The sequence below is a fragment of the Hippocampus zosterae genome, chromosome 10 (genome assembly GCF_025434085.1).
Source record: "Hippocampus zosterae strain Florida chromosome 10, ASM2543408v3, whole genome shotgun sequence".
Lineage (NCBI taxonomy): Eukaryota > Metazoa > Chordata > Actinopteri > Syngnathiformes > Syngnathidae > Hippocampus > Hippocampus zosterae.
Genome location: NC_067460.1, coordinates 20533294 through 20545311, shown reverse-complemented (window position 1 = coordinate 20545311; position 12018 = coordinate 20533294). Strand labels below are relative to the sequence as shown.

The 12018-nt window shown below is 41.9% G+C and overlaps 2 protein-coding genes and 1 long non-coding RNA gene across 3 annotated transcripts; 1 reads left to right on the top strand and 2 right to left on the bottom strand.

Moving 5' to 3' along the window:
- Positions 1-192: 192 nt before the first annotated feature.
- On the bottom strand, positions 193-3754 carry tubd1 (tubulin, delta 1). Its single transcript, XM_052078521.1, has 8 exons — positions 3450-3754; positions 3199-3346; positions 2515-2731; positions 2212-2443; positions 1638-1802; positions 851-979; positions 563-746; positions 193-430 (listed from the first exon to the last, which is right to left on the bottom strand). Exons 1-8 carry the CDS (start codon positions 3598-3600, stop codon positions 316-318), a joined length of 1341 nt encoding a protein of 446 aa, XP_051934481.1. The 5' UTR covers positions 3601-3754; the 3' UTR covers positions 193-315.
- Positions 3755-4110: 356 nt separating this feature from the next.
- rps6kb1b (ribosomal protein S6 kinase b, polypeptide 1b) lies at positions 4111-11751 on the top strand. Its single transcript, XM_052078263.1, has 15 exons — positions 4111-4295; positions 5528-5571; positions 5649-5769; positions 5863-5931; positions 6490-6637; positions 7552-7609; positions 7937-8037; positions 8210-8300; positions 8415-8505; positions 8605-8712; positions 8802-8864; positions 9658-9735; positions 10234-10341; positions 10423-10535; positions 10614-11751. The coding sequence occupies exons 1-15, from the start codon at positions 4227-4229 to the stop codon at positions 10864-10866; spliced, it is 1515 nt and encodes a 504-aa protein (XP_051934223.1). The 5' UTR covers positions 4111-4226; the 3' UTR covers positions 10867-11751.
- On the bottom strand, positions 10233-10734 carry LOC127608866 (uncharacterized). The gene is made up of 2 exons (XR_007964401.1): positions 10596-10734; positions 10233-10449 (listed from the first exon to the last, which is right to left on the bottom strand). It is a non-coding gene; the product is annotated as an uncharacterized LOC127608866 (long non-coding RNA).
- Positions 11752-12018: the final 267 nt, after the last annotated feature.

The following is a 12018-nucleotide window of genomic DNA, read 5'->3' as shown; positions in this document are numbered from 1 at the left end:
CTGACTGAAGTTGTGGGTCATCATCTGCCTTTTACTTTTGTGCAGTGTACCACACTTCGATGAACAACCTGTTTTTATCTAATCGGTGATACAAATGTTACTGTGTGGAATCCTTAAACAATAAATTCATATAATTACTATATGTGGTGGTGCTCCTTTCAAATTGTTCTCTCTTGTTTGATGCATAGATGCTTTGAGCAACAAAAATACATTTATTAATCATGGAATTAGTCATGTACAATATTTGCAGCATTGCATGTACAGTATTGTGCGTTTCTGGAGTCCTCAAGGTAAAAGACAGTCTGTCATTCTGTTTTATACATTACAGCCCAGTTGACTGTAGCTGGAAATGATTTGCTCTGTAAATGCAAAGCTTTCAAGGAAATCCTCTTCAGAAATCCCAAACTTTGTATATTGATGGATGTAGGCCCTGTAACAAAAACAAAACGACAAAATTGCCACATCATCATGGTTTTTGCAGATTTGATATTCGAGAATATGATTTTCTTTTTTTTTTACCTAAACCCTAGAAGGGAGCACCTAGTCTCCGAGGAGAACTCACCTTGCAGCGAACATACTCCAAGCTTTTCTCACCATGTTGTCCAATGGTTCGATCAAAGCTTGACTGTTGCTGACCAACGTCGCCGTTTTTTCGTACTTATTAAACGAGACGGGGCATTTCCAAATGTTGAAAGCATCTTTAGGTGAGAGCCATGAGCTGTAAAGGGCAGCCTCGTCGAAGATACCTATTGGCGTGGAGATTTTATTCACATTAGCTATTTGAATGGAGAACTGCTGATGTTTGTTTAAAAAAAAAAATGAAAGTACATTTAGCCATGATCTGTCAAACCTGTCTCTGCACTGAACACGTCTTTGCCTCTCAGTATGAGCAGATTGGCCAAGGAAGTGTTGACGCTGGATCCAGTCAGACTCCTTGTCCTCTCGGAGACAGCCAATGGACGCACCTGCCAGTCTATACCTGCCAACATACGGTGTTTTATAATATCCCCAAAGATGTGACGGGTGCATTTACAACGTCGGAAGAATACTGAACGTATTATGTTATAATACATAAGGCTGAAATGGGTAACAACACACCATTGTACCAAAAGGAAATGGGAAATATAGTTCTTGTGGGAAGAATTTGAATATAATTTGAACTGTCACCCTCCGGTTCCAAAGCCCAAGTCCTTACAGATGAAATTCAAAACAAGACAATTACTGGAATATATTACAAGAACTTGGTGCCTTTTTCCAAATTATATGCAATAGTAGAGTGCAACCCTTTGGAAAAATAATATAAGTTTCTCAAAGAACAGTTAAGATTCAATATTTCTAAAATGTTTTTGTGTGCTTGTGTTTGCAAAAAAAATATTCTGAAAGGAATCTCAAGATATCTAACAACTCAATTTAATTGTCCTTATTTGTGGTGTGCACTATTATTATCCATTAATTTTTGTTATATAATTATAATTCATGTATTTAGCAGATTGGAGAGAATTGTTTTTGTCGACAGGCTGCTGACCTTGAGTGCTGAAAATAATAATACATTTATTTCGAAAGTGCTTTTCATCGTACTCAAAACCACTTGTACAAGAGTTTAAAACGGGAGATAATCCATTTCTGGCCATACTTGCCTTCCTCCATCTTGGAGTTGGAGATGAGCATCTGGCGCAAGTGTTTGATCAGTGCTGGCCATCGGAAATCGGTAAATGCAATGGAGGAACTTTGCATTTGAGGTATGGTGCTCATGCTGAGCAGCTTGTACTCAGGGTGACATGCAAGGGCGCTCACAAATTCACCTGAGAGGAAAGCAGAAATAACTAGTTGTACATGCAGTAAATAATCCAAGCAAATCATCGGTTCAGTTCAGTTGGCTCATTCTCCTCCACTGTGAGCGTGTCTCATTCCAATTACTATAATGTTTCCTTGCTATTTGTGGATAAGGACCCCGAGAGCAAATCTATCACTTAAAGCAAAGTCAAGTCAAACATTTTCTTTGCATTAATATGTTCTATGTGCCCCCGTATGTCCAAATGCACGGTATTCTGATTACTTTTATGGAATATAAATTATGCAGAAATTTCCACTCATATTTATCCATCTCAAGGGTTGCCATTTTGTCCTGCATCAGTTCCTTGGCACCGAGATGCAAGAGTTTATTGGTCACACATCAACCCAATGCTGGAGATCACGCGGTGTGTCTCTCACCCAGAGGATTCGTGCTGTAGACTCCGTTGGAGTCAGCGGTGAGCGCAGGCTGAAGGACGGTTCCCAGCTGATGAGCAATCACCTTGTTGATATCAGCAATGGAGATGTCTTTGATATGGAGCAGCTGACTGCAAATCCTGTGCGCCGTGTCATTTTCGTGTACCAGGAGGCCATCCGACAGTTGGTAGAGGTGACCCAGTGTCAGTACCGAGTTGTAGTTCTGCACAATCACCTAAAAGACACAAAGCGGTTATTGTTTTGAAACTTCTCATTTATTATATATGCCGAGAGAGGTCTTCATACCTCACCTGTCCTGTATGGCCAGATTAGGTGGTTGACAATGAAGGATTTTGGGTAGATGTCCCGCAGACACTGAGTGACATAGGTGCCCACTCCAGAGCCCGTCCCACCCGCCACACTCATCAAGGCTAAGAAGCCATGCAGTCGGTCGCAGCGTTCCACCTCCCGCCGCAAGATATCTTCCACCGCTTCTCTGTGACGAGGGCCCTGGATACAAAACCTGGAGACAAGTTTTGAGTTTTACAAGCTGCACTATATTGTCATCATACCATTTATGATATCATATCATTGGGGAAACATATTTGTATGTTTAAGGGGACATGCATTTTTTAGGCGTAAAAATGTCCTCGTTCAGTTTGTTTAATGCAAAGTAGATGACGATATTTAAACAGTCTTCTTCATCATAAGGTTCACATTTTGATGACTCTTCAATGAAATCAACATGCATTTTTTGAGAATATATGAGGAAATCGGAGTACCCGGATAATCTGCACACTCCACTCATGAAGGCCATTACTGAGATTCAAACCCAGACCCGTGAGGCAGATCTTAACCAACAAGCACACCATGCAACCCGTGCCCCTCAAATTTTGTTTAAAATAAATCACGTACTTATTAACCCATGCAATTGTAGTGTATAATTTTAATGACACTTTCTACATAAATCATAAAAGTGAATCACCTCACCCGTTCGCCCAATTGTTCCCAGTCCCCTGCCTCTGGTTGAAGCCTGACGCATTGTCATACTTCCACTTGCCAGATTTGGCTGTCTTGCTGAAATTCTGCTTGATGACTTTTGGCTCCATGTCAATCAGCACTGCCCTGGCAACATGTTCTTCAGAATATTAAAAAAAAGTCAATCGGTTACTTTCTAGAGGTCGACATTGATCCCAACTTTACCTTTAATAAAAAAAGTAAAGCTAAGGGAAACTTGTTACCTCCATGTTCAGTTTGGTGGAAGAAGCGTCCACAGCTGGCAGTAGCGTATGTTTTCCTTTGGCCTGCCTGAGCGTCATTGTAAAGGGTGTCAAATAACTCCAGACCCACCTGGTTGCCGCACTGACCCAACTGGACGGTCAATACTGACATTTTTTTTATCCGAGTTAGGTATGACACGCCTGCTTTTACATGTAGTTACTTAGCTACTGACAACAACAACGGCCGGCCAAGTCTCGATTTCAAAGGAACACTGTGTATTTCATTGTTGCCGCTTTCACGGCGGATTTCCGGTATCCACTTGTTGAACTTTCAAACTAAACTTATATTGTTCGTTTAGTCGTGACAGGTCAATCAGAAATCCGGCTATTTTTTTTAAATCGTTGTATTTGGTCTCAGAAAAAAACAAGTGTTTCCTCGAAAATATACTATTAATTTCTCGTAACCATAACTAATCTCCTTTTTGTGTGATCCTTACAGTATCACGATTACAAACGAGATGCATTATTTGTAGACACATTTAATATCAATTGTAAGTAATTGAATTCCACTTTCAAAACAAAAGACAAGTCGGCAATGACTTTTGGCTCAGTGTTTATTGTTGTTTGTGACAAAATGAAAAAAACATATTGGGTTACCGCCCACCGCCCCTTCGGATGTGCACCGCACTGCGCATGCTCAGTGTAGTAGCCGGTCATGGCGGCCGTGTGTGTTTGTACATGAGGTAGGGGACGTTATTCTTGCGGTCTGTGACAGAGCGAACCGAGCGAATCGCTGCCATGGCCGGAGTGTTTGACATTGATTTGGACCAGCCGGAGCAAAATGTCTCCGATGATGAGACTGACGAGGTACTTCAAACGAAGCTTCTGAGCTGAGCCGCTCGACATGTCACAGCAGAAAGTCTTAATGCACTGTAGCTATCGAGCTAGCTGTTTGTCGCTTAGCTTGCCTGCCTGCCTGCTTGCTGCCAAACACCGCGGGCCTACTCCCGCCGCTGGAACTCCCGGGCCTCCTCACGGCCAGCGTTAGCACAAGCTAACATGCTCGCCACTTTTAATCTGCACCTCTTTCAGAGCTGCCACATTTGTTTTCTTTGGGTCTACCTAATAACAGGAGCTTGTGGAACTGCGATGCTTTAACGTTTAAATGCCATAGCTGTCAGGTTGGAATTGTGCAAGCACAGCCTTACTTATTCACTGGCCAGTAGTAATAAATGTCTTTCAGTATGCAACAGTTCATTTTGGCAGTTCTGTGGAGTTCTACTTTGTGGTGCAGAATAAATGCACGAGCACATGTGTTTGTGTTGTGTACAAAATATGGTATTTCTCAAAAACATACTGTTCTAACTGCTGTTAGTATTTTCAAGTTAATAGCATTATCCTTTTTTTCCAATTAATCTTACATTGTAGAGGATTGCTTTTTAATGTATTGGATGTTCAAATTTAGAGCATTGCTAAACATCTTGCTTCACGTGATGTTCAGGAGACAGTGCTGCATCTCAACAGCTCATACTTATTATATGAAGAGGCACGCCTTCTCCGTGAACATGTTATGCGAAAAACCCCAACCTTCCTCTGGAAACATATCGCTGGTGTCAGGCGGAATCCTTGTACTGTCAAAATCATCATTGTTTAGGACACCCCCAAAAGTATGTCAATTCATCCATTAACGTTACATCAGAGTGCGGAACATTTTGAACATGTGAGGTTGGTCAACCATTTGTTAAAAAAAAAAACACACACACACACACATTCAACGATAAAATAGTGAACAAATTGTTTCGTAGGAAGTTTTGGCCCAACGCCAGCGATATGTAGCATTAAGCTTTTCACCCTCACCTGTTACTGTTGTGTTATGTTATTAATATATGCACTATTATTTTATAAAATATCGATCAGGTCAAACAGGGAATTAATAGTTTACAGAATCATGAACAGGAATATATAACAGTCTGGACATTCATGCATGTGTGTGTTTGTGTTGGGGGGTGGGTAGTTTTGTGTGTGTGTGCGTAGGGGGGTGGGGTATTGTCCACCTTGTTCTTTATGTTTGGCATATGAGCATCTGCTTTTCCTTCCAGGCGCAAATCAATGACATCATGGACCAGTGCAGCGGATTTGACTTGTAAGCATTGAATATTGGCCGTCACCAGAGATTGTATTACCACGACATGTTTTTCTGTATTGAATGTCTCTTTGCAGCAACATGGAAGGTTGTGAAAAGATAGAGATATCGGAAGACAACGTCAATCAGGGGACAGAAAATATTAGACCAGAGTGTTTTGAACTGCTTAGAGTTCTGGGAAAAGGCGGTTATGGAAAGGTACGTGTTGAAGAGGCACATGGCCTTGACCTATTTTATTTCCAACTTTTCTTTTGACAAGCTCATAAAAAAACTTTGTTTGCCTTTTTGCAGGTTTTCCAAGTTCGAAAAGTCGTGGGAGCTGCTTCGGGCAAAATATTTGCCATGAAAGTCTTAAAAAAGGTATGTTTAATAAAAAAAACATATTTACTTAGCACATCCCCATTGTTTCCAAAACCTGTGAATCCATGATGCAGCTTCTTTCTGTAAATACACTGAAACAAGTATGCACATATGTTGTTCTCTGTCACTAAAATTGAGACAAAAAAAATTCTTGTGGGCTGATGATGTAAATTGTGCACATGCAGTACTGAAGTTTACTCTGCATGACCATACGGAGTCAGATTAAAACAAATGCAGTCGGAGTTGACCAAAACAAAGGAGTTGACTTAAAAAAAAGGAATATCAGGAACATTTTCCTGGCGGGGGGTTTCTGATTTAAAATATGTGTTCTGGCTCATTATTCATGTAGATGTTGGCGTATGGAGCAAAAATGTGGCAAATCAAATGTTTATTCTCTTTAGCAATCATTAACAAATGTCATTGTCGCGATGGAGGTGGATCGGTGACTCGACCCAGCACACACCTCTCACTCTTCTAGTCCAATGAACAAAAACGGTTTCATTAGGCTTTATAACGCAGCTTCACGTTTTCCAGTGATTGTTGTTGGGTGTGTGACAGGCAATGATTGTACGCAATGCCAAGGACACAGCCCACACCAAGGCGGAAAGGAACATCCTGGAGGAGGTGAAGCATCCTTTCATTGTCGATCTCATCTACGCCTTTCAGACGGGCGGGAAGCTGTACCTCATCCTGGAGTACCTGAGCGGTTAGTGCGACAGCGTGCACACCTGACACAAGTAGGATCGTGGAACAGCGAAAGAAGAACACCGTCGGTTTCAGGGTGGTGGCTGACCTGCCATTTGTTATGATTTAGATTTTTCCCACTTTCCCCCATTTTTCCAAGTTTTTGGGGTGGCCAAAAGCTGTCTCTCACAGGGTAGATTCAGCTCTGCACTAAACAGCAGCCCAATCCCATCTCCATATTCAGAACCCAAAAAAATAACAGTCGTAAAGTGACAATTTTTCCTAACAAGTTACTTGAGGATCATAAATGTGATGTCTTCATAAATCAGCCATAGAGCACAAAGTGGAAGAAACACCATTTTCCCTCTAAAATTGAATTATCTTTATTAACTACAGAGTTTCACCTTTATTTATTTGTTTATTTATTTGTTTGTTTGTTTGTTTATTTATTAACTGGCTAGCTAGCTAATCTTGCGCCGCATTTCAAATGCCATTTTTAGTTTTTGGGGTCACGTTGCGGGCCACTGAAAAAGGGATGGCGAGCCACAAATGGCCCCGGGGCATAGTTTGGACATCCCAATCTTCACCTACACTCTAAAACAATTCAGTTTAGGATCTTAGACACCGCAGTCATACTGCTACGAACATAAATCCGCTCACCTCACCTTGTATCACGCATCACTTCGGTGTTACATATGACGTCTGGTGAAATTTGCAACCCTCATGCATCTCGCAAGTGTCTGGCGACTAAAGTACACCGCCTCTCGCACAAAGTCAGCCGGGAAGTGCGCCAGCTCACCTGTGACAAAAAAAAAAAAACGAGGACAATGATGATAAAGTGTTCTTCAGGGACATTTATTAAGTTGTTCATGTTTGCAGAGGACTAACTTCTTGGTGAGGTGTGTTTCACTCATGCTGTTTGTTTTTCCCTTGTAGGAGGAGAACTGTTCATGCAGCTGGAAAGAGAGGGCATATTCATGGAAGACACAGCCTGGTGAGGAGATTAAAAAAAAAGAGGCGAGGGGGGGGGGGAAGCTCTGGGAAGCAGTTTAGTTAATGCTTGAAATGTGCAAAGTGCCATTACAATACAATACATACAATACATGCTGATTTATATAGCGCTTTCACAACAGCGGCAGCTGTAACAAAGCGCTTAACAAAACCGTTAACAAAGTAAAATAATAAACACAACACATAACATAAAACACGGACAGTCGTGCAGTCAGTCCTAACCACTTTTCCGTCACACGCTTTGTTGTTTGAAGCAGTTTGAGATGAAAGAGGAGAGAATCAAAGTTGAGCAAATTGTCTTTCTTTGTAGTTTTTACTTAGCTGAGATCTCCATGGCTCTGGGACACCTGCATCAGAAGGGCATCATCTACAGAGACCTGAAGCCTGAGAACATCATGCTAAACAATCAAGGTGTGCGCAAGCTTGAACATGTTGGTTCTATGACAAAACTGCGACGCCAACCGCTTGACTGGCGTTTTGCATCCTTTAATGAGCCACGGAACCCATTTTACATCAGAAAACTCTCAAAATAACTGAAAGATCTGTAATTGGATGTGTGCATGCATGCATGTGTTCCTTCTAGGCCACGTCAAGTTAACAGATTTTGGATTGTGCAAAGAGTCGATTCACGACGGGACAGTGACCCACACGTTCTGTGGTACCATTGAATACATGTAAGTCGCTCTGCCCCAATTGACACTACTATGCGCAATTGCACTACTGTATTATCGGCAAGTTCTTTCGTGTTTTTTTTTTTTTAAATAAGCCACGTCTTCTCATTGGCACAGGGCCCCAGAGATATTAATGCGCAGTGGACATAACAGAGCTGTCGACTGGTGGAGTCTCGGTGCTCTGATGTACGACATGCTCACTGGGGCGGTGGGTATGACTCACAAAATTGCCGTCTTGCCTACCATTCCAAATCCTAATGAGTCCTGCAGTGATCGAGCAATTCGTTTTTCATCTTTCCACTCCTAGCCGCCATTCACTGGCGAAAACCGCAAAAAGACCATTGACAAAATCTTGAAGTGCAAGCTCAGCCTTCCACCCTACCTCACGCAGGAAGCCAGAGACCTCCTGAAACGGGTAGCTCGCGCTTTTGACCTCGAGGGTGCCTCCGTGAAGCGACTGCGATTGGATATGCCTTTCCTAACGACTTGAAATGTGCATTGCAGTTGCTTAAGAGAACCGCCTCGTCGCGCTTGGGAGCGGGTGCTGGCGATGCCACAGAGGTGCAGGTGAGCATCCGTTTGAAATTGGAGGTGCAACACTCCAGACCTTGACGAGTCAGCATTTGTCTTCATGTCACACGTAAAAGTCAGAGCAGAGTCTTCCTAACCAGAGCTGTTAAGAACACGTGAAGAGAAACTACGGTTTACTGTGCATGATATCACAAGTCCTCGAAAGTTCAGTGGTTTAATGTTAGTTAACTCACTCTTAAAGTGGTCAACTTCCTTTCCAGAATCACAATCTTAGTGCATTTCGTAAAAAAATAAAATCAAATAAAATAATGGTTTAATAAATACAAAACTCAAGTTTTCAAGTTCTTGTTAAAAAATAATAAAGAAGAGTTGTGAGGCGCATCTGTAAAGTGAACTCTTGCGCTCTCCTGGTAAATGAGTGGTGGAAGTGCACTTTCGATTTCCCCCACTTCACTGAGTTCTCTCTGACAGGCAAACAACTTCCAGCGCTAACGCGGCGTCTCCGATGCATCAATTAAGCGGCAAGCCGGTGCGACGGGTGATAAAATGACAGATTAATTGATTTAACATTATTACTTCACTGGTTATTTGTAGACCCGTTTGAGCACTTCTAATGTTTGTTCCTTCAGAATTTGTTAAGTTAATAAAGTCCTACAATGGTGATAATTGGATTGGATTCCAAATAAAATGAATGGAGACTATTTAAATGATTTCCTTTGATGAAGAAATTGTTAGAGCCTCCTTCCTCTGTATTAAAAAAAAAAAACACAGAAGCACTATGATACATGTCAGTTTCTGCCAAAAAATGGCTCATCATCATGTTCCACAGGCGCACCCCTTCTTCCGACACATCAACTGGGAAGATTTGTTGGCTCGTAAAGTGGAGCCTCCCTTCAAACCTTTCTTGGTGAGTTTGGCGCCACCGTGTTTCTCCAACTAGACTCGTTTTATTTATGTAGGCTTATTTTCGGCTTAGTTCATTGTGCACAATTCATAACCTCGAAATATCGTAATTTTACCACATATTTGTATTTTAAAAAACACTTCCGGGTCATGTCTATAAAACACTAAATCGGCAGTAACTGAGTGAGCCGTCTTGTGCTGCCCGCCGTTCATGGCCTTGAAAATGTCGAATGTCCAGACCGTCACGAGTTTTCATTTTCTATTGTCAATAAACGGCTGAAAATGTGAAAGTGCATCGACCGTGGCTCTCCTTCCCCAATATGTGATTATGGTACTTTTTTTTTGTGTAATTCAAATTTTTGCTTGCAATACAAAGTGAAAACATCAACCCAGAGACAGCCCATCACTTGAAAAAAGAGAAGTCAATATACCAATGTATGTCTATAACAGTTTTTTTTTTTTTTGATGTATTATTGTCATTCATTCCCCTCTGACCTTTCAGCAATCAGCTGAAGACGTGAGTCAGTTTGACTCTAAATTCACCAGTCAAACGCCAGTCGACAGCCCTGATGACTCAACGCTTAGTGAGAGTGCCAATCAAGCTTTCCTGGTAACTTCTGCTCATTGGACTCTTTTGGTGTCTTCACCAGAAAGCACTCACTGTGCTTCCCTCCAATGTTTCTTCCCACAGGGGTTCACGTATGTGGCTCCTTCGGTCCTGGAAAATATCAAAGAGAAGTTCCCCTTTGAGCCCAAAATCCGTTCACCTCGACGATTCATCGGCAGCCCAAGAACGCCTCTCAGGTAAAACAGTATACGGGCAAGTCCGAATTCAGATTTGGTTTTGATCATTTCGGTGCTAACCTTCTTCCATCATTTCAGCCCAGTCAAGTTTTCGGGAGGGGACTGGCCGCGCAGCTCACTCCTCCCGAGCGGAGGGCCGACTCTCCTCCAGTCTCCTCAGGACCAGGCCATGGAAGTCTCCACACCAGAGCAGATGGATGTGACAACCAACTCGGAAGCCTCCGCACCTCTTCCAATTCGTCAGCCTACCGGGGTCAACCTGGCTCTGATGAAGCAACAAGCGTACCCCGTGGCAGCAAAAAGGCCCGAGCATTTACGTATGAACCTATGACCCAGCTTGCCTGCTTGAGTTTATTTCTTGACTCTTTATTTTTTTTTTCGTATTTTTAAGAAGCAAAGCAAAAAGGTATGGATGCTAGAGACAATGTCAATCAAATGTTGCTCATCAACACACGCTGCATGTGCTGTCACAGCCTGGCGGTGGAAAGCTGGTCCGGGATGCCAGCGTGCCTCGGTTCATTTATCAGTGTTACCGTCTTGCATTGGCAACGGTTCTCTACAGACGCTTCTGGTTTCTCCACATTTGACCCTCTCCCACCACATCTTCCCAATTTGGAGCTAAGAAGAACCAGAGACATTTCAGAGGACCTGCAGCAGGAGATTTTTTTTTTAGCAGAAAGGGTGATCTGCTGTTCAAGAAGCCATCCAACTGCTTTGTGCTGATTTAGCGAATGCCATTGACAAAGGTGCTCATGCTGCTGGGAGACGGCATACAGATTCCAAAAAAAAAAAAGATGCAATTGGGTCTAACGTTCAAAATGTATTGGTGGCTTTAGCTTTCATCAAATGTTGTGCTATGCATTAATTATGAATAAGAGAGCCTAAGTTAAACATATCAATTATGTTTGGGAAAAAAATTGACTTTTTACATTTTGAGGAGATTATGGGATAAATGTATTAAAAAGGCCCAAACTGAATCAATCTGCTCCCCCTTTGGAGTATAGAATTGGATTATTATCATTGGACTAAAATTATGAAGAAATGCCATCCCTTTCCCGTTATCAACGGGTGATCTCGACGCTGTTTGGAGTTAGAATTTTCTCAAAAAAGTTTGGGCTGCATTATTCGCTACCTCCATCCAGCCCTGTAGTTTGCGAGAACATTTGAACATTTCTGGTGAAGCAAGGGGAATTATAATAAAACTTACAAAAAATAATGTTTGACGTATTCTGTGTGTAACAGCACTTCATGTACACAGCCATAACTCAATATATTGAATGACATCTCATCTATGACAACCTCAAGCTAGATATGTCCACCAATGGAAGGTCCCTTAATATTTTCATAATTTGAAACTTGTGTTTTAACATTTAGGAACTTATTTGCATTACAAAATGGCCAATATTTCTTGTGAGCAATTAAACCAGCCCAACCAACAACTCAAAATAAAAATCCACATTCATTGTTCACATGTTGAAAAACC